At 41.3% G+C, this 19000-nt stretch overlaps 1 protein-coding gene across 1 annotated transcript in view; it reads right to left on the reverse strand.

Moving 5' to 3' along the window:
* Positions 1-19000, reverse strand: part of tyw1 (tRNA-yW synthesizing protein 1 homolog (S. cerevisiae)) — a 52586-nt gene that overhangs the window by 33088 nt on the left and 498 nt on the right. Inside the window, 9 exon segments of the mRNA XM_030407336.1 lie at positions 577-695; positions 787-839; positions 6545-6677; positions 13187-13309; positions 15149-15439; positions 16514-16708; positions 17985-18086; positions 18455-18577; positions 18770-18897. Coding sequence (XP_030263196.1) covers positions 577-695; positions 787-839; positions 6545-6677; positions 13187-13309; positions 15149-15439; positions 16514-16708; positions 17985-18086; positions 18455-18577; positions 18770-18897 — 1267 coding nt within the window.

A 19000-nucleotide genomic window follows, 5' to 3' on the forward strand; every position in this document is an offset into this window, starting at 1 on the left:
AAACTGTCTGGTTTGTCGCATGCATATGCACGCACTCACTCCACACATGCTGGCCTCACACATCAAGTCTAATTCCACCTGTTGCGACAGAGAGAGGTGGATGGAGAGGGCAGCTGCAACAATACATCTCGGCCCCTGAAACTGCTTATTTCCTGTCATCCCACATTTCTGCCTTAAGAGACACTGGCATATCTGCGGTGACAGCGTGGCAGTTCTCCGCAGCACATTCTGACAGCGACCTTTCAGCGCTCAACACGGTCACCTTTTCAAATGGAACTTGAGGGGAGTGAACGGGCTCGTCTCGCGCTAATGTCGCGATGAATCAGTGTCCACCTTTAGGCCTCGCATTTACGCTGGCCGTTAGTCTTCCGCACGTAAATCAATTACTTGTTTGCCAAAGAGAAGTCGTCGCTCAGCGACAGCTGGACTAACTAGGTGAATAAGTAAGACGAGGAAGAGAAAGGTGAAGACAGCATCAGTTGTTTTTGTTTAACCAAGGTTGATGAGTTAGCAGAGGTACTTGGCCTTGTTTATTAATATGTCAAAAGATTCTGGCTTTATTCCTCAGGCACGTACCTCCAACAGAAGACACACTTGTTAGCACAGGCGAGGCTGGGGGTCGTCTCCATGCAGCGGTGGGACTCGATACCATAGAACGTGTGCTTGTAACAGCCTCCTCTCCCCCGCAACATAGACTAGCAATAAGACACAACAGCTTTATTGTGATTCATGCATTCAGTATTTCACAAACTCTCATGTTTTATTGAGAAGGGTAAGATCCGTTACCTTGGTCCATCGACACAACTTCACTCCCGAGTGACTTCCAATTAGTTTGTACCCTGCGCAGAACGAGACAGAACAACATGTGAGAGGAATTTTTTAATCCGTTAAACACTTCTCTGACCCAGAACAACGAGGCCACATTCAGCAGATAATCAATACATATACCAGTGGAGATAATATCTACTTTGACTGGTGCATTAACAAAAGCCCTGCTCAGCATTCACAGAGTCATCTTCGTTCACAGTCCCTCTGATAGGCCACTGAACATCTCCAATAAAGTGACTAATGGCAGCTCAAGGGCACGTCCACAGTGAGAAGGAGGGGATGGCGTTTCAAATTCCCCCTCAGCACAAAAGGAGGATAAAGTGTTTCAAATTCACTTTCTTCACAAGTCTGCCTCTCTATCCTCTTGAATTACCACCAGCCTAAAACCAGAAGCCACGAATGGTCACGTTTGGGTGAGTCCCTGCAGGTCTGTTCTGTAACAAACCCTCCTCTGTGATGTCTGTCAAAGAGAACACTTTTATCTTTGAATCATTTAACACTTAATCTGCTCAGTAAATAGCAGAACATGGGGATTGCTTCTGGGTGAATCGAGGAGGGCTCACTTTAAAGTCCCAATATTTTAAGGGGCTTTTATATTTAAGCTATGCAGCAGCAGAACCGCCTGACGTGGAATCCAGGTAGTGACGTTTTATTTGGGCCATTTTATGGGCTTTGATTTTAAATCCTTGTAGCTGAAATAGTTAAAACACAGCATGATTTGTGTCAGGGTGTGTATGAACTCCCTCTGCTTCCACAGATCTTAAAGGGATATTCTGGTGTAAGTCTAATCCATGGTCCAAATCACCGTGAAACTGTGTTAGACTCCCTCTCGAGAGATCAAGTTAGCAGACCGCTAATTTACGGAGTTTCAACCTCAGAAACGACTGCACGACAACAATACACTGCAGTAAATGGATCCAAATATAAACCGCCACCAAAAAGCCACAAATAATGCTCAGAACAGCACCAAACTTCAGCAACAGTACAAATAGCGTCTCAGCACATAGTCCGGGGCATCTAACCTCCGCTAGCTTAGCTGGATTTCTATTGTGAAGCTAAAAACAGATTTCAACTCTCCTCCATCAGCTTCCGGGTCGGGGAAGTCCCGACGCGACGATTACCGAGTGCGGTTAGAAACGCTCAATTCCGTTCTTTTCCCAGTCCGCTCTCGATAATAACTGTTATAAACTGGCAGGTAAGACACATATGAACTTTGATTGCTTTTCCATGGAGTCATAATCATACATTTTCATCCATGAGCCACGGAACTCTACTGCACTCGGTAATCGACTCGTCGGGACTTCCCGTCAACAGGAAGCTGCTGCAGAAGAGTGGTAAATTTAGTCAGCTTTTCAGTAGAAATCCAGCTAAGCTAGCGGAGGTTAGATGCCCCGGACTATGTGCTGAGACCCTATTTGTACTGTTGCTGAAGTTTGGTGCTGTTCTGAACATTATTTGTGGCTTTTTGGTGGCGGTTTATATTTGGATCCATTTACTGCAGTGTATTGTTGTCGTGCGGTCGTTTCTGAGGTTGATAAAACTCCGTAAATTTGCGGTCTGCTAACTTGATCTCTCGAGAGGAAGTCTAACACAGTTTCATGGTGATTTAGACCATGGATTAAATTTACACCGGAATATCCCTTTAATGTGATTCATTAAAGCTGTTTAGAGTTTATTTTCAGAGATGGCCAAAGGATGAAAATACAAATTATTTGATTAAGCACCTGAATGAAACGGCTTGACAATAATCAAGGATGTTTTTTGAGTTTCTTGATAACAATAACTGCACAAATACAGAATTGAGTGTCTTTTTTCTCAACTAATGTTTGTTTTACCTTTTTTCTTTAGGAGAAAAAACATGCTGACTAGCATCAAATTGTTTTTTCCACTTGAAAACACCTCGAGAGCACACGGCCTCCTTTAACCTCGAGCCTAGCAACTGCAAGATACATACAAATATATAATCCCAGGCCAACAAGACTGTGGAAATAACAGTAAGGAACTGGACCTGCAGGCAGTTTATTTAACTATTAATGATTTTAATGTAAGCAACATTTCCCCTCTTGTGTTTCCTAGGAAAATTGATTTCCAATGCCCTCACATCCTTTAATGTGTCACTGGAGAGGATGGAGCCAGAGTGAGTGGGAGGTGGATGGAGAGAAGAAAAGAAAGTCTGTTCCTTTCCCCCCCCTTTCTCTGTTATCGCTGCAAGAGTAGAATATGTGCTGTGAAATGTTACACTTTAACGTGTAATGCATCAAGGAAAAAAGACCAACAGCTTCACCAGGAGGGTGAACACCAATAAAGCCTGAAAGTGCTGATGTTCGTGGCCCTCATGCACAGGTGTTCATTACAGGCATGCGTTTGGAGACGTGTCATCAAAATCAAAAACAGATTGACAACGAATTCAAAGCCTGTTAATAAAACATCTGTTTCTTTGATTATATTAGTGACCACCTGCTTCTCTAACAACTCTTTAAAGATAAATTGCCACTAGATCTAATCAACCGAGGCTCACAGGTGGCCTGCCGCTACAAATAACTTCTAAAGAGGAACAAGTCTTTACCCACAGGGCCTCTAATTTGTAAAGCACAGATTCAGTGGTGCCCGAGCGATTTTGGTACAACACTATTGACAGTTCTGCAGACAATTTATACTTTGATTTGCGATATCCTGTCCTCTACTCTGAGCTCTGAGGGAAATAAAAATGAGCAAGGGGAGGATGTGAATAATCAAAGAGCTGGAAAATAAAGCCTAATTTGTTTGGACAGGTCTGCAGCATCCTGTATCAGGATCTCACAGGTACTAGATTTCCAACAATAAAACAAAGAGACACTTGGCAAAATAACATTTCAGTATTTCGACTGCACAATCTGAATATTCTGATGAGAAATTTTTAGAGCCCTGCTTTCCTGTAAATGCTTATGGACCTGGATATGACCTCATTTTTACCTCCTTACTCACACGTGTGCCAGCTCATAAATCATGTGGAAGAAAGAAAAACAAAAAAGCGTTCACCTTGGTTTATAGCTGACGAGATTCCTGTGGTCTAATCCATTACAGTGACTGTTTTTAAATGCATGTCTGCCCTCTACGTTTATTCTTTGCGAATGCATTTCTAAAGAAACAGATTTTGGGTACAGGTGTACAAGTTTTAAACATCATCTGTAGATTCTTGCGTGCAGCACTACGTTAAAACGTTCTTGGACGCGACACGAGAGTTTCAATCGGAAGAGTGACTTTTGCATCCGTGTCGTGCCAGAAAATGGCGGCGCAGAAAATACAGCGACCAAAAGACACAGTATCGTTAAAACAATGCCAAAACTTTCATCCTTCATTCTTTTATTGCAGATAAAACAAACTGTCCCCGGGGACCGACTTTTGCCAACACAATCACCATGAAATAGGTCACCATTTGGTCAAATAAAGTGAAGTCTTCCTCACAGAGTCCTATTTATAGACTGTTGTGTAAGCAAACAGTGGGGGGGGGGGTTTGGCTGAAAATGACTGGCCTGTGTTATACTTGTGAATGGACTAAAGAGAGGAGAGATTGTAAAATGTTTCAGGCTGCGCTAATGAGTCAACAACTGAGAGTCTCGGGCCTTATGAGAGGCAAACACCTACACAGAGAACATATGGATACACTACATGTAGCTTCATTTACCAAAACACAGATGCAATATCATAAATATTGAGCTTTACTCAGAGTTAAAGCATTCACATAGAGGCGAGAGTGACATGAATCTCACGCGGCACTTTTCTTAAAATATACATACAGTTTCACATCTCCTTAATCTAACGGAAAAAACAAACAAAAAATACTGGATTAAAAGTATTGTTGCCTGGGCATGCATGTGTAATCAGAGATTTGAGACTTCACTGAGGTTTCAGTGAGTAAATGTCTCATCCTCAAATCCAGCAGACATTTTCATCTAATGAAACAGGTATACAGTCCCTCCAGAAAAATGCGATTATGCGATTGCATAATTCAAATACGCCGCACTTTCGTCGCAGAAATTGCAGATTTTCGTGCAAAATATGCGGGGATTATGAAATCATGCAAGCCCCGCATATTTTGCACGGAAAACGGCAATATTTATTTTATTTAATTTATTTGCAAAAAAGTCACATATATCTCAGCAGAAAGTTGAAAAATGTTTGCTTCACTCAAGAGCAGCCATTTTCCCCTGTTGCCATGGAAACATTATGAAGTGACGTAATTACGTGACGTGAACATCATCAAAAAACTGCAAACCCCGCGATGATGCCTTGATGAAGCCCGCAAATCAGTCTCATTTGCCAACAAAAAAATCATACTAGTTTAAAAAACCTTACAGTTGTAAGTATATTAGTAGTATGTAAATGTACGGTACAGTAAGAGATGCACTTTGTGCATTGGAAGCACTTATTTTAACAGAAGATGTCTGTTTTGTACAGCTATCTCTTTAACAGGAAACACACTTTATTTTTTTATATTTTATTTATTCATATTTACAGAAGTTGTAGCATATTCCTTTTGTAAAGCTACAGAACTTGTTTGACTCATCAATGTTTTGTAAGTTTGAGCCATGTGTTTATTAAGGTCTGAAATAAAACAAGATGAGAACTTAAATATTCGCAGCATTTTCTGTGATGTAGTATGCTGCTCATCATAGGAAGTAATAAGAAATGACCCTTTACGTTAAGGTAGTAGCCTAGTGAGAACAGGGTGTTGGGGAATCACTTTTTTTCTCTTTTTCATCAAACCGCAGTTTTTGCAAGTTCCCGCAATTTCATCGCAAAAAAATGCATAAATATCTTGCATATTCCATCGCATTTTTTAAGAAAACGTGCCGCGCAATCAAGGATTTTTGCCCGCAACAATCACAAAAAAACTCCCGTGTTTTTCTGGAAGGACTGGGTATAAAAACATCTCTACAGGACGGATACAAGAGGAACTTTCTTCTCAGACAAGGTGACATCATGCAAGTTCAACTACAGGCTCTGGGTGATGAATTAAGAACTTTATGACACCGGCTAGGAGTGTTTGTGTGGGAGGAGAGAGGAGTGAAAGTCTTGGTACTGCACCCTGAGGACAGGTGGAGGCAGAGAGGCTAATTGGACTGCAATGCATCATTAGGTGCCATTAGACAACACACATTCACCGGCTCGACATTTCTCCTCATGGAGCACCTCAGATTAGCCTTCAAAATATAATATGTAACATTACCACATATTTAGGTACCTGACTTAAAGAGAGGGGACACCTCAATCAGTGACTCTGATCATGAAACTATACTTTTATGGAAAGAAAATCTAGATTGATTTCTCCGTTGGCAAGCTGTACATCCTTGTTAGCTTTACTGTGGAAATAAAAAAAAAACTGACATGACTCATAATTCATGTTTTAAAGTGAATTACAACTCTGCTGCCCTTGTGGAAAGAGCAAGGTTAAGGATATGCTGACAAGCAGCTGGTGTGCAAGGTCTGTAATGTGATTTTTTTGTTGCGGAGCAGTGCAGCTAGATAATATGAATATATTACTCAGTGACACTCAGCAGATGTTATTTTGGAAATGAATGCACAGTTTTGCATGCACAAGTCAAAGATTCATATCAACAAATTAAGCGCTCTCATTTATAGACCATATTGACAGCATGTTCATCCTCGTTTCTAATTTGTTTCATATAAACTTTGTAATTTAGAACTTTTATTACCATATTATCCTTTTCCTCACCTTGTTTTGTCAGCGCGTCTCTAAGGGCAGGGGTGATCATCTCTCTTCTTTCCCCTTCATCTTCAATCTTCCCCATTCCGTTCAGTTTGGATAGTTTCACCATCTGGCCGTCTCCTCGACTCTCATCTTTACTCTGCAGCAGACAGAAAAACCTCAGTTATTGTTTATAACCTTGCTGGTATCGATGAAGATCAGACTCTGTTGCTGTGTCGTGATCCATACATTCTGACATTAGCAAAAAAACCAAAACAACCAACATTGTTTCAGCCGACAATAAATTCAATTTATTCAAGAAACAAATAGACCAACCAGATGCCAATAAATCACTTAATAGACACGATAAGGCTGAAGGTGAAACAGATGGAAAAAATACAATGTGCATTTCTTCGACCAGACTCCAACAGCAGCAAACATCCAGATAAGCTTTAATGAATCTATTTTGAATGTGTCTTACCTGCTTGCCACATTTGATGCTGAACACTTAAAGGAACTAAGTTGAAAGTAAGAAATTCTAATGAGCTCCTCTAAGTGTCTGATGTTTGACAGGAGAGAAGATCAAGGATTATGATTCAGCGGTCCTCGCATGACTTTGTATGTGATATAACCATTAACCAGTGCGTGACAACTTCATTTGTCTAATACAGGACCATGTTCCTGTCGAGACAGCGGAAGGTAATGTTGGTTTAAGGCTCCTCAGGGGCCTTTTGAAACGCAACGAAAGGTAACACAAGAGTTATTTAGATTTATCCCAAAAGCTCTTTTTTTTATGTTGAAACGGCAGCAGCATTTTAAAGATTAGAAACTTCCCTCAAGCCAGGACTACTTCGTTGTGGAGTACAACATTTGTATGTAAATCTAAATATCTCAGAAATGTGCTGTTTACAGATACAACACTGGTGGATGGGAACAGGTAATACTTCCAGAGGAGCGTGATGGACGAGACGTCTCGGAGATTAACCATGTTAAGTGACAGCTCCACCCAATTATGGTGCTGCTGCCACTGCTTCAGCTGGTCTGTCGGGATCTATATGTCATCTTCTCAGCACTGCAGTGTTCATAAGGGGCTGATACTCTGTCAGCAAACATTGACGAATGTTTGTGTGTATATCTGAAGAAACGAGACAGTTCACTGGTTTCTGTGCAGCATGCTGGAGAGCTCTAAGTGCTACAGACATGCACCGCTGAGTCTAAGTAATGGTTCTGAGAAGACTGCTGAAATAAGATATGTGTTTAAGGCAAGTCAGTCTGATTTCCACTTGATTTAGAGAAGAGTAAATATCCACATATACCAAAAATCCATGGGTTGTTTTACACTCCCCAGTTCCATATTTTCCAAATGATTCCTCCTGGATCAGAGTGTTTAGACTCCAGAGAATGTGGACTTTCTTTCTGTTAGAAAGTTCTACATCTGCACTAACACAATGTTTTGGCTCAAGCTGTGAACAGAAAAACTTTAAAGTTGACACGGCGAACTTGTTAACTAACAGTTGGTCCAACACGATTGTTAACTTAAAGTGTTGTTTTTGGCCAAGAGATGACGGTTTCTTTCTTCCAGCTTCTGAGGGACACGCCTGCTGCTGAATGCTAAACGTTTAAGGGATTTTGTTATTGCCTGCTGCAGCAAATACAATTCTAATAGAACAGGGGCAAAACTATTTGAATATATTTGTTTGCTTGCATATCATCTGTAATTTTTCAGCTGAACAATTCTGACTTGTTTCTGCTTTTCTATGTTTTGTTTAACTGCAATGAACTACTTTGCTAAACGACGTCGTGCAGCTGCGACACACTACTCGTCGATTTCATCAAAATATCTTCAGGCGAAAAACAAAATGAACAAAACATATAGGTAACCTGCTTCTTGCATCCCACAAACATTGCAAAAATTAATACCGAGTATCACCGCAAAGAAACCAGGATCCAACATGTCTCCAACTATCTAGCAGCCCAAACTGCTCTGTTCATCTGAGGCCATGTGTGCCTACCATTACGAGGCACTGGCCCAGAGCATGGGACTCATGTGGTCCCTTGGATGAGCAGCTCCTTTGCTGAAAGGAGACCACTGTGAATAAGTAAGCCATCATGCTGTGTAATCCACCCACATCTTGTTCCAAGGTGGAAAAGGATTTTGAGACTTAAATTTGTCTCTGCAAATAATTCCACCTTACTTTAGCTGGTTTAAATGATGCTCTAAGCCATGCTCTACTCCAGTTATCATTTCTGGTGTGCAGTAACTCACACAAATAATCAATTTGCAAAAACACCAGCCACCCTGAGGTTCATTTATCGGGAGGATGTGGCTCAAAGAAGCTGTTCAGGTTTGCCAGATTTTTATACGGAGGGTGAAAACTCTGTGGCCTGCAATTTAAACCCTAAAAGGGGATAAGACTAGTTTGACACCGTCAGCCAGCACAAATGTCCACCTTCACTTACTGCATGCAAAATCCTGACAGCATACGCTACATGTAGCCGACAGTGCAACAATCTGTCCCTGCGGTGTTTGCGTGCAGCACCGGCGATTCATCTGGCCCCGGTCTCTGGTTCCCACAGCTCCGCATTCACCCTTCGCCCGAGAGCTCACAGACATCCAGTTATGCCCGGATGTGTCTGGACTAACGGAACTGGGACATCTCACAGCACCACGTTGTGCTCTGGAACCACGACGCGACATGGGGTTGATGCAGACGGACAGCACAGCGACAACACACAGTGCAAGCAGGTGATCGAGGGACAAACACAACGGTACATTTGGGACTGACAGCACAAGCGAGACGGGTGAAGAGGAAGCAGGGAAAGAAGATACAAGCACATAAATACGAGATGAAATGTACTGAAATCCTACATTTGAATGCATCAAAATGTATCCACAATCCTTTTATCATGAGGTGCTTGGAGATTCCCACCTCGACTGGACACTGAGCTGAAAAAAAATTAAAATCCAGCTAAAAAAAGCTGCTCAGCCACCAAGTTTAATGATGCGCTGGACACAAACACCGATCTGCTAACAGTCCCACAACATGAAAAACACAAAAAAAAAGCCTCCTTTGACAGAGTTTAGATGCCGGTGCAACATCTATTTGTGCACAATCAATTAGAAAAACAAAGACAGTGAAGCTTTACTGGAACTTGGCAGAAAACAAATAAAAACTACAGCCAACGACTGTTACTGACTCAGGTCTGGCAATATGAGCAAATCATGTCATCAGGTTTAGCAGCAGTCCACTCATCCTCAGTCCTGCCTGGCTACAAGCTCCACTGACATCAATACAGACATCCATCAGTGCCATTTTTAGCTCTACAGCCTGCTGCTTTTTACGGGTCGGCCTCAACAAACAGTCATGACGGCAAGAAGAACATTCAGGGTTGGGTGAGGTGACAGCCACTGACATTTAATTTCGGTAACTGTAAGATCAAAATCAACTGGAGACAGATGTTCATTTGAGTGTAATGGCTTTGAGAGCGTGAAATACCACCGCAAATGAAACTCATTAGTGGGTGAAAACAGCCCTAATCTCTGGACGGCTCAGTTCAATAACAGGCCGACGGATCGATACTGTGTTTGAAAACATTTTTCTTGTGTCAGTCTGGATATTCACACAAACACACCTCTGAAAACGATTCCTCTGTTAAATAACAACATTTCAACAATTACGCCAACGTGCTCTCTTGGACATCTTTTGGGAGTGACAACAAGTACCTGATTAATGTATTAAATCGATTAAAAGAAGATTAGTATGAGTAAATTGGTAAGTATTTTAATAATTTTCAAATCAGAAATTTCGACAGATTTGCTGGTTACAGCTTCTTTTTGTCATTTATTAGAGTAAATGGAGCGTTTTGGAGTGTTGGGAAAATAAAGACGTCATGTTGCGCTCTAGGAAATCGTGATGACGGCATTTCTCACAATGTTTTAAAACCGTCAGATGAAATGATAATAAAAATAATCGTTACTTGCAGCCCTACTCACCAGTGTATATAGGGAACAGAGCCTTGAGGTATGATACAAATTAGTACCAGTAAATGGAAATGTGCTGATGTTTACTGCATTTTCTAACGCAGCCCTCGGGGGTGATATAGTTGTGTAATAAAGATGAAAAAAAAACAAGAACGTTGGCAAAGAAATATGATCAAACATTGCCATCACCAGTAAGGAAATATACCATCACGTTAAGTATTTAATTTGAAAACTGATCAGCCTCAAAATCCAAACGACTTGAGATAAAAGAACACAGTAACATGAACATAGTTTGTTTTTCTGCATGTGTGTGACTGGTGTTCATAAATCACCTGGACATGATCTTGGAGGAATTCACTAAAACATCTACCGGCAACCTGCTGATTCAAAGCTCTTGAATACAGCCTCAGACAATCGGCGAGGTTTGGAGACAAACAGAGAGAGAAAATGTTATGAAATCTGTTAAATGTCTGTCCTGCTGGTGTGCACAGAGCATTAAAGCAAATCGCTCTGGAGGTGAAATGACAGTGTGGTGTTAAATGTCAGAGCTGTGGTTCATTCTGAGATCTGAGGTGTTTGCAACCGAGAGTCTCTGCCATCACCTAGTGGTCAAACGTGGCCAAAGTGTGCTTCCACCTGCAGTGATGATGAAATATTGTATCTCAAGCTCCTTTTTGAAAGCTGCAACATGACAGTGAATTATATTTAACCTTTATAACATGAGATTCAAAAAAAGAAAAAAACATCCAGTTTATAAAAAAAACATATCAACTTTGCGGTCGGCTCCACACTGAAAATTAGCCAGCTAACATATTCCTGTCAGGGGAATTTCCTTGTTCACACTTAATTTGCAGCTTGGCTAAATACTCGTCGTCTCTTGGCATTAGCACATTTTTAGTGTACAAACTAATTACATCTTGCACTGCCTGCTCTCTGTGACCAAATTATGCAAAAACACTAATTTGTTACCGCAGACACGCAGCAAAGTTGTCATCCTGACATCCAAGTGGGATGATACAATAACAATCATACTAAAATGCTACAAGAAAATTAGACTACATTCTGTTTAAAGTCTATGTCCATGTTTGCGTTTGGCTGTCACAAAAAAATAAACTGGAATATCCTCAGAGTGAAGAATGACAATGGGACCCCCACGGCTTTAGTCATAAACACTAAATAAAAACACTTTAAAAAGACGTCTGCCTCGTTCCACTGCGCTGAGCTTCCCAGAGTCCTCGAGTCATCAACTGATGCCTCTTCAACTTTCCAGCTGTGATTTAAAAACACGTCGATGTCGTGCTTACAAAGAGGCCTGTCCGAACCTCACAGAGACGACACACAATGTCCTGTAATATTCATATGACGTGAGACGGGACGAGCCGGGCGAGAACGTGTTGTTAAATCTGTGGTAGGCGTGGACACTCCCACTGCAATCCAGCACAACATTAAATCTGTCATGAACAAATTAAAAATAAACTGCAATATTATCTCTGGTATTCTCTGGAGTTACTGAAAAACACAAAAATGATTTTACAACTGTCCAAACAAAACAGAAGTCAACACGTTCATTGACTTGTCTCTTAAGAGCAGGGACACAACCAACACTGTGGGGGCGTGACTTTCAAATATAAAGTGTTAAATTCATAAAATGTTATGTTACTTTAACAGACTGATAACTATATACGACACAACATGCCGTCACATCTCTACCAAGGAGACACTCTATGAATGAAACCTTATCTCCAGTTATGGATCCCAGAAAAGTAAAGTAAATGTCACAGTGAATACCTCCCGGTCTTTTCCTTCCCTTAAACCCCTCGTGTTCACTTCATCGCTATATTCTTTACACTACAGTATATAAAGGAGACGGATAATGTTTCTGCCTTCTGATTTTTTTTCCTGCTTTCTTGACTCACTCGTTCCTCACAAGTCTGTGAGGTGGGCGTCTTCGCTCTTATGCAAGCCTCCGCTTCTCGCCTGCCGGGGGTCTGGTGTCTATCAACCCATCTGCCATTTCTTCTTCAATGACACCTCTTTTTTCTCCTCACTCAACACACTTCGATCAGACTAAGGTGGTGGAGGCTTTATGCCCCGATGGTGCCTGCTTATAGGCATCAACATGGAAATGCTCAAAATAAACCTGCTGGATGATGACTGGAGCTCCAGCTTAAAATAATTATACAGTCATTTAACTGTAATACTGTAAAGCGGGCTGTTAAATACTATATGTCTAACTTGTACAGTTTACATTTTGATTCTGAGGGGTCGCTGCGTTTTGAGGCCAATTTAAAGTACCAATTTTGTACCAAAGTGCAGAAATACTCTATTACAAACAAAAGTTATGTATTTTAACTTTTACTTACGTGCACCAGCAGTGAGAGTACTCATGCAGGATGGCATATTTCATTATATTGGATTGTTATAATTGATGCATTCGAGCTGATGAAGGAGGTTTATCTTCATCTATAATATCTTATAGGTTAAGATAAACATTATTAAGCTAAAACAGCAAAGGAGCTAGTAGCTAAAGTTGTCAAATAAAAGTAGTTTAGTAAAAAGTTTGATTTTTGCCTCTGAATTGTAGTGAAGTGGAAGTTTAAAGTAGGAAAAAAAGTCAAAGTACAAAGACTCCAAACTTTACTTTGGTGCAATATTACGAGTAAAAGTCACTCGTATCAGAATCTGACCTTTGCTTTCTTGACGCTGTTCATGATGTTGCCCAGATCCTCCACGTCGACCACTGAAGCAGACTTCTCCTCATCCTGCGGACCAGACTCCTCGTCATCGCTGCTGGACTCGATCAGCTCCTCCTGAAACCAGAACAAACAGAATCAGAAACATCAAAATAAGGTTAAACAAGCTCAAGGACAAATGTAAATGATCCTCCAGCGTGGAGAGACTCACATATGTCCCATCACATAACCAATTAAAAACCTGTGACGCCTGACATGATTAAGTAAGGGAGCCCATATGGAACACATTTATTGCACGCTGTCGTCTCCTCCTGGGCTGCCTGATTAAATAACAAAAGCCATGTGCATGTTTATGGTCTTTTAGAGGATTTATCACAATGCAGTGTTGAAGATTCCGACCACACACTCGGCGGCGGCAGGATAAAGTGTATGAGCGGCACTGTGGGAAGATAAATCACGATGATGATCCACTTCGCCACAGTTCTTCAGCAGCTCCTGGTTCCGGCTGAATGTCACCTCAGCTGAGTGCAGCGAGTGTTGAGGACAGAGGGGAAGAAGTCTCAGCTAGATTTGGCTCTGAGGTGCCTGCTGCCATGACAACTGGTCATCCGTGTGTGCAGCGATGCGTATGAATGCTGTTTTGACGTGACGACAGTGTTGACAGTGATGACAAATTTCATGTAAGCTGTGCAGGACATTTATAACACCGTGCTTACTATTGAAATTACACAACATCGGTGCTGCTAAATCAGAAGCTGATACAGAGAGTAACACTCGTCTTGACGTTCATCACGTTGTTGAAAGTGCAGCAGGAGGCTGTTGGCCCATTCAGACTACTGAAGCCTGCTGGGATGTTGTGTGTTTGACCTTGTAATGTTGAAAGATGACATCATACGGGACATTTTCTTTATTAGACATCAGCTACACTTTCTCTGCTGTTCTTACTCTTATCTTAACCATCTGCTCGCTTGTATTCTGGGTCAAAGGACAGAAGATGGAGTCTATATAACAGATTTAAACTATTAGTTCTACTATACTTCAATGAGACAGATTGATTTGATGGTACATAGTAAATTAATTTGTTCAAAGGCTGAAGAACATGGTTGAGTTTTTTTGTTTTGTGTTTTATTACAGAGCCACTCGGACTTACCATACAAATACTGTCTGTTATGACAGAGTTTAAACTACTATAATTGATCATTTAAAAAGGTAAAGCAAAGGCATGTTCAGCCTCTTTTTATTCAATAGTAAACACTCTCTTATAAGACTGTAAATACTGTATTTGATCACATTTATAATCTTAGGCAGAAGCCAGAGAGTTTTTTTAAATTGGCTTTTTGTTCAAGAAAATGATGGACTAACAACTGACATCCTCAGTCAGAAGGCTGTTAGAGGGAACGGTAGGCAGACTGCTACATCACCAGGTATGTGATGTAGCAGTCTGGATCTTTAACACACTGTGTTTTCGTTTGTTTACTTCATTTAAAGAAGGGACAATGCACAGAAACTGACATGAACAGCAGAATCTATCATGAGTCTGACTAGAATCACTGCCTTGATATTGTGTGTCTTTAACTTCAGGCCGTTTAGATCCATGTAAATTCAGTAAAAGGTGGTTACTGCAGACACAGACACTGTGTGTTAGTTCAGTAAATCCAGATCAGCAGAGCTACTTTCATGAAGGGAGATATGATCCATAACAGGTAACAGACAGGTGACCAGATTTGTAGCCCCCAATTATAAAGAAAACAACATTGTCATTGTCAGAACTCTGCTCCAGGGGCAGATAGGCATTCATTTTGCTCAAGGGCACTTCAGCAAAGTGAGCTCACCCCTTATATTTTGCTTGAGGAAATCTTTTTAACTGCCAAGTCAGCCGACTGCCCCAAAAATAAAAGTGTTCAGTGTGTCATTAAAAACACATCAGTGAAATAAACTCTGTTCTTCTGTCTTTACCTCAGAGCCGTTATTCTTCAGCGCTGCCTTCTCCTCCTCCTCCTCCTCCTCCTCCTGTGTGTCTCTCCTCTTGCTCTTACAGGAGCCTCCAGTCTTGCAGTTCCCACTGCAGCTCTTCTTCTCTCCCTTGGCCAGAGCCTGGAGGCGGTTCAGGAACTTGACCTTCCATGCCAGGAAGTCCGCCTGGACGCTGCCATTACGGCTCTTCACCACATTGCAGTCGCCCTCTCCCCTGGTCATGACTCGCATGCCGCTCAGCATCCACAGCCACTTGTCCACGTTTTTACCCACCTGGTGATGCAAAAAGGCAAAGTGAGTCAAAACGATTTAAACAAATAAATTCTGGCTGGTCTTGAGTTTTGACATTTTTGGACCTGGAATACATTTCCCACCACATTTTTACGTTTTAGATAATCCTTGAATATCTAAAGCATATTATCAAGCATCATTATTCACATTAGGGATGCACATTTTTCATTTTTTTTATGACCCATAACCGACGCTCATTAACCGATTAATAACCGTTATTACACGGCTCTTCTTAATGCTGCTAAGCATATTTGACCATCGTCAAGGAAAGTGGCCTTTTTGCTTCTGACTCGTGTATTTCGTATCACTCCGCGCTCTAAAATCTTTGCTCCGCATGTAGTCCCGGTCACTTGTCACCGCAGCGTCTTCGGTTGCTAAGCGACGTCAGCTGATCTGTAGTCTACTTCATATGGGAAAAAGCTACTCCTATGCCACTAGTATGGATGAGTTTCACATTCACTTTAATATTTTTGGTGAATACGGTGATTTCGAGTCTCGGCAAAAGGCTGAGTTGTCATCAAAGGTCAAGAAAAGAAGAAGAGGAAAGCAGCAAAACGGCATTGGTTTGGCGAACCATTTCTCTGCTGAAAAACACTGTGAACACCTGAACGGTAACAAATAAATTATAAAAAGACATACTGTGTGACTTTTCTTTTTTCGTGTTGGCAAGTAGCCGTGTAATAAGCGGGATAATGTATAGAACGTCATTATGGGGAAAATAAGTCCCTGCAGGTTCGGCTGCATTGTACTGGTACTGCTTGAATATTTTAGTGCTGTACCGCATAGTTTGCAAATAACCTCATCTCTTTTTTGGTCGAAATTGTCCCACACAGAACTTCTTTTTGCTGTGAAGTGGGCTGTGGCGGAAAGCACATAAAGGCACGTGTTGCACGTGTGGCACGCGTCGACACGCTCCCATGAGTTGATTGACAAGTAGCTAAAATTTTTTTTACCGATAGTATTAATCGGTCAAAGTTCCTGTTATCGGTTAACCGTTAAACGGTTAACCATGTGCATCCCTAATTCACATAGAAGAATGTGGAAACCGTTTCTCACTGTGTTGTAGTGGCCAACATAGACAGAGTTGCCGAGACCAAACACTGCATATCTGAGGCCTTTGAGGTAGGTCTTCCCGTATCTGAAGTCAGTGGACGCCTCCTCCAACCACTTGCAGAACCACTCAGCGTTCTCTGTGGGCTGCCCGTCAGTGTAGGTGGCCACGAGGAACACACAGACGGACTTGTTGGAGCACTGAGCGGAGACATAAAAGAAGACAGGGAAACGATTACGTATAATTAAAGATTTCATTAAACACAACGATCCAAGACATTCTTTGATCCAAGACATCATTCAACGATATTAAAACATAGAGATGTGCTCGATTAGTCGTTTCATCATTTAATTTTACACATTTAATTACATATTCACATAAGCGTCAGGTAGATGAGTCGTTAGGAACATCTCTTATTAAACATTAACCATTCTCTGGAATAAGGGGAAAGAATTGTGTAATAATGTATTTCACCACACGGTGGAGCAGAACAGGGACAACAAAAACAACCGGAGTAAAAAACCTGCCCACCTATTTTAAGTCTGAGCCATATTACTTATGGCAGCCGTGTGATGAATGATGATTAAACTAACATTGATTCGGCCTCCAAGAATCAGATTTCATGCAACAGACAGCAGAAAATCAATAAAGATTAAACCAAAAGTAAGCCGACATTGTGTCCTTGACCTCGTCTCAACAAACAGAAAACTGCAACGTGTTCAAACACATCGCGTCTTCTTGATTGATGGCTGGTCAGTTTCTGGTGTCTGCTATCATTTCCCCTTGCGGAGATTTTCCTTCATTGAAAACTTTATCACGGTCCCATAGAGCAAAAAAGACATTTTCTTTCCAGCGGTGTAGCAGCCAACCAATATCCTATTCCTCTCTTGATGCACCGTCTGTGCCTGTGCCCACAAAATAACAAGGGAGCGCTGATGAAAATAATCCATCTCTCTTCAGCTGAGCAGGATTTGTGTCCTCTGTGACAGCCGTTTGAAGAAAGGCTGAGCTGGAACATTACACAACGTGAGGCTTACTGTACAGCTTGTTGTCAAGCTTTTATAAAAAAAATTAAAAAAAACATTTGATTTATTTCACTTTGATTAATTTGGCTCTAATTAAGCCTCGCCGGTAAAGACACATCGCCGGGTCTTATGTGCTTGAAGTTACATTTTAACGATTTAATTAACACCCTGGAGCAACTTCTTAGTACAGTCTATACAGAGTGTTTATCCTCTTAACAGGGACGCCATAATTCACAGATGCATTAATTAGTCACTTCATGTTATATAATGCCAAATTCAAGGGTTATGCAGTAAGGAGCAGCTCTGTAAGCTGGCAGGAGTTTAGGTTCTAATTTAAGAGAGGTGACATCCTCAAGTTGAGGGCCATATGTTTCCAGATGCTGCCGTTTTCCTTATGCCATCTCTCTGCGCTTTAATAAACAAGGAATCCTCTTCTTCTTCCTCGTCTTACCTCATCAGCAAGCTGATCATCGGGATCGTAGTCTTTCATGTCAATCACCTCTGCTGGTATACCCAAAGTCTTCACCTCCTCGGACAGCTCTTGTGCAAAGCCCTAAACAAAAGAAGAGCCACAGTTGATGCTTGTTAGCCCTCTCAGAATGGCATGTTTACTTTGTGGGAGTTGCCGGTCTGTCTGGCCTTGGACTAATCAATTGTGACCTTTACTTTTGATTTGATCCATTTGTATTGTGATGAATTAAGTGTTTTTGTTCACATTTGGTTTTTGATTTGATCACATTTGGGAGGCCGCGCTCGCTGGCGTCATTACATAAACTGTTAACCTCATTTCTTTAGAATATCGTGAACCCTGTTGTTCCGTCTCCCCAGAGTTTACATCATGTTATTATAGCATCAAGTTGTTTATATCTTAACATCATAACCTAGTGAAGATGTGTAAGTGTTCAGTAATGATCTCTGTACCTTTGCTGTTCCAGTTTGTGAGCCGTAGAAGATTTTAACTCCTGACAGGTGAACCACAGTGTCTCGGTCATTGTTCTTCACAGCTCTGTACACCAACGTGCCGACGTCTTTGGAGAAGCTTTTCTAAAAAACATACAGGGGACGACAAATAAATGTCAGGCATTTTTGCACCCTGAGCTTCCTTTACCTACTAAGACAAAGATCTCAAATGTTTGGAAACAGGAGAAACTGATAACACAACATACCAACAACAACAACACACACTGGACAGGAATGAGCAAGTGATGTGATGATATGAGCAAGTAGAGAATTCACCTTCTTCAGCGCCACCTTCAGTGAGAACCAGATCCCAAAAACAAGTGCAGCAGCTGAATACAAGTACAGCCTGTTGTGCCATATCGACATGAAATAGCTCTCAGTGGTGCTGTAGGCATTCTGTGAGACTGGAGGCAGAAGAGACAAAGCATCACGTCCTCTGTTTACACATATAAATAAATAAATAATAATATGTTAGCTAGCTGCGTGTGTTTATGTCTGTTAATCCAA

This window comes from Sparus aurata, chromosome 2 (genome assembly GCF_900880675.1).
Source record: "Sparus aurata chromosome 2, fSpaAur1.1, whole genome shotgun sequence".
Lineage (NCBI taxonomy): Eukaryota > Metazoa > Chordata > Actinopteri > Spariformes > Sparidae > Sparus > Sparus aurata.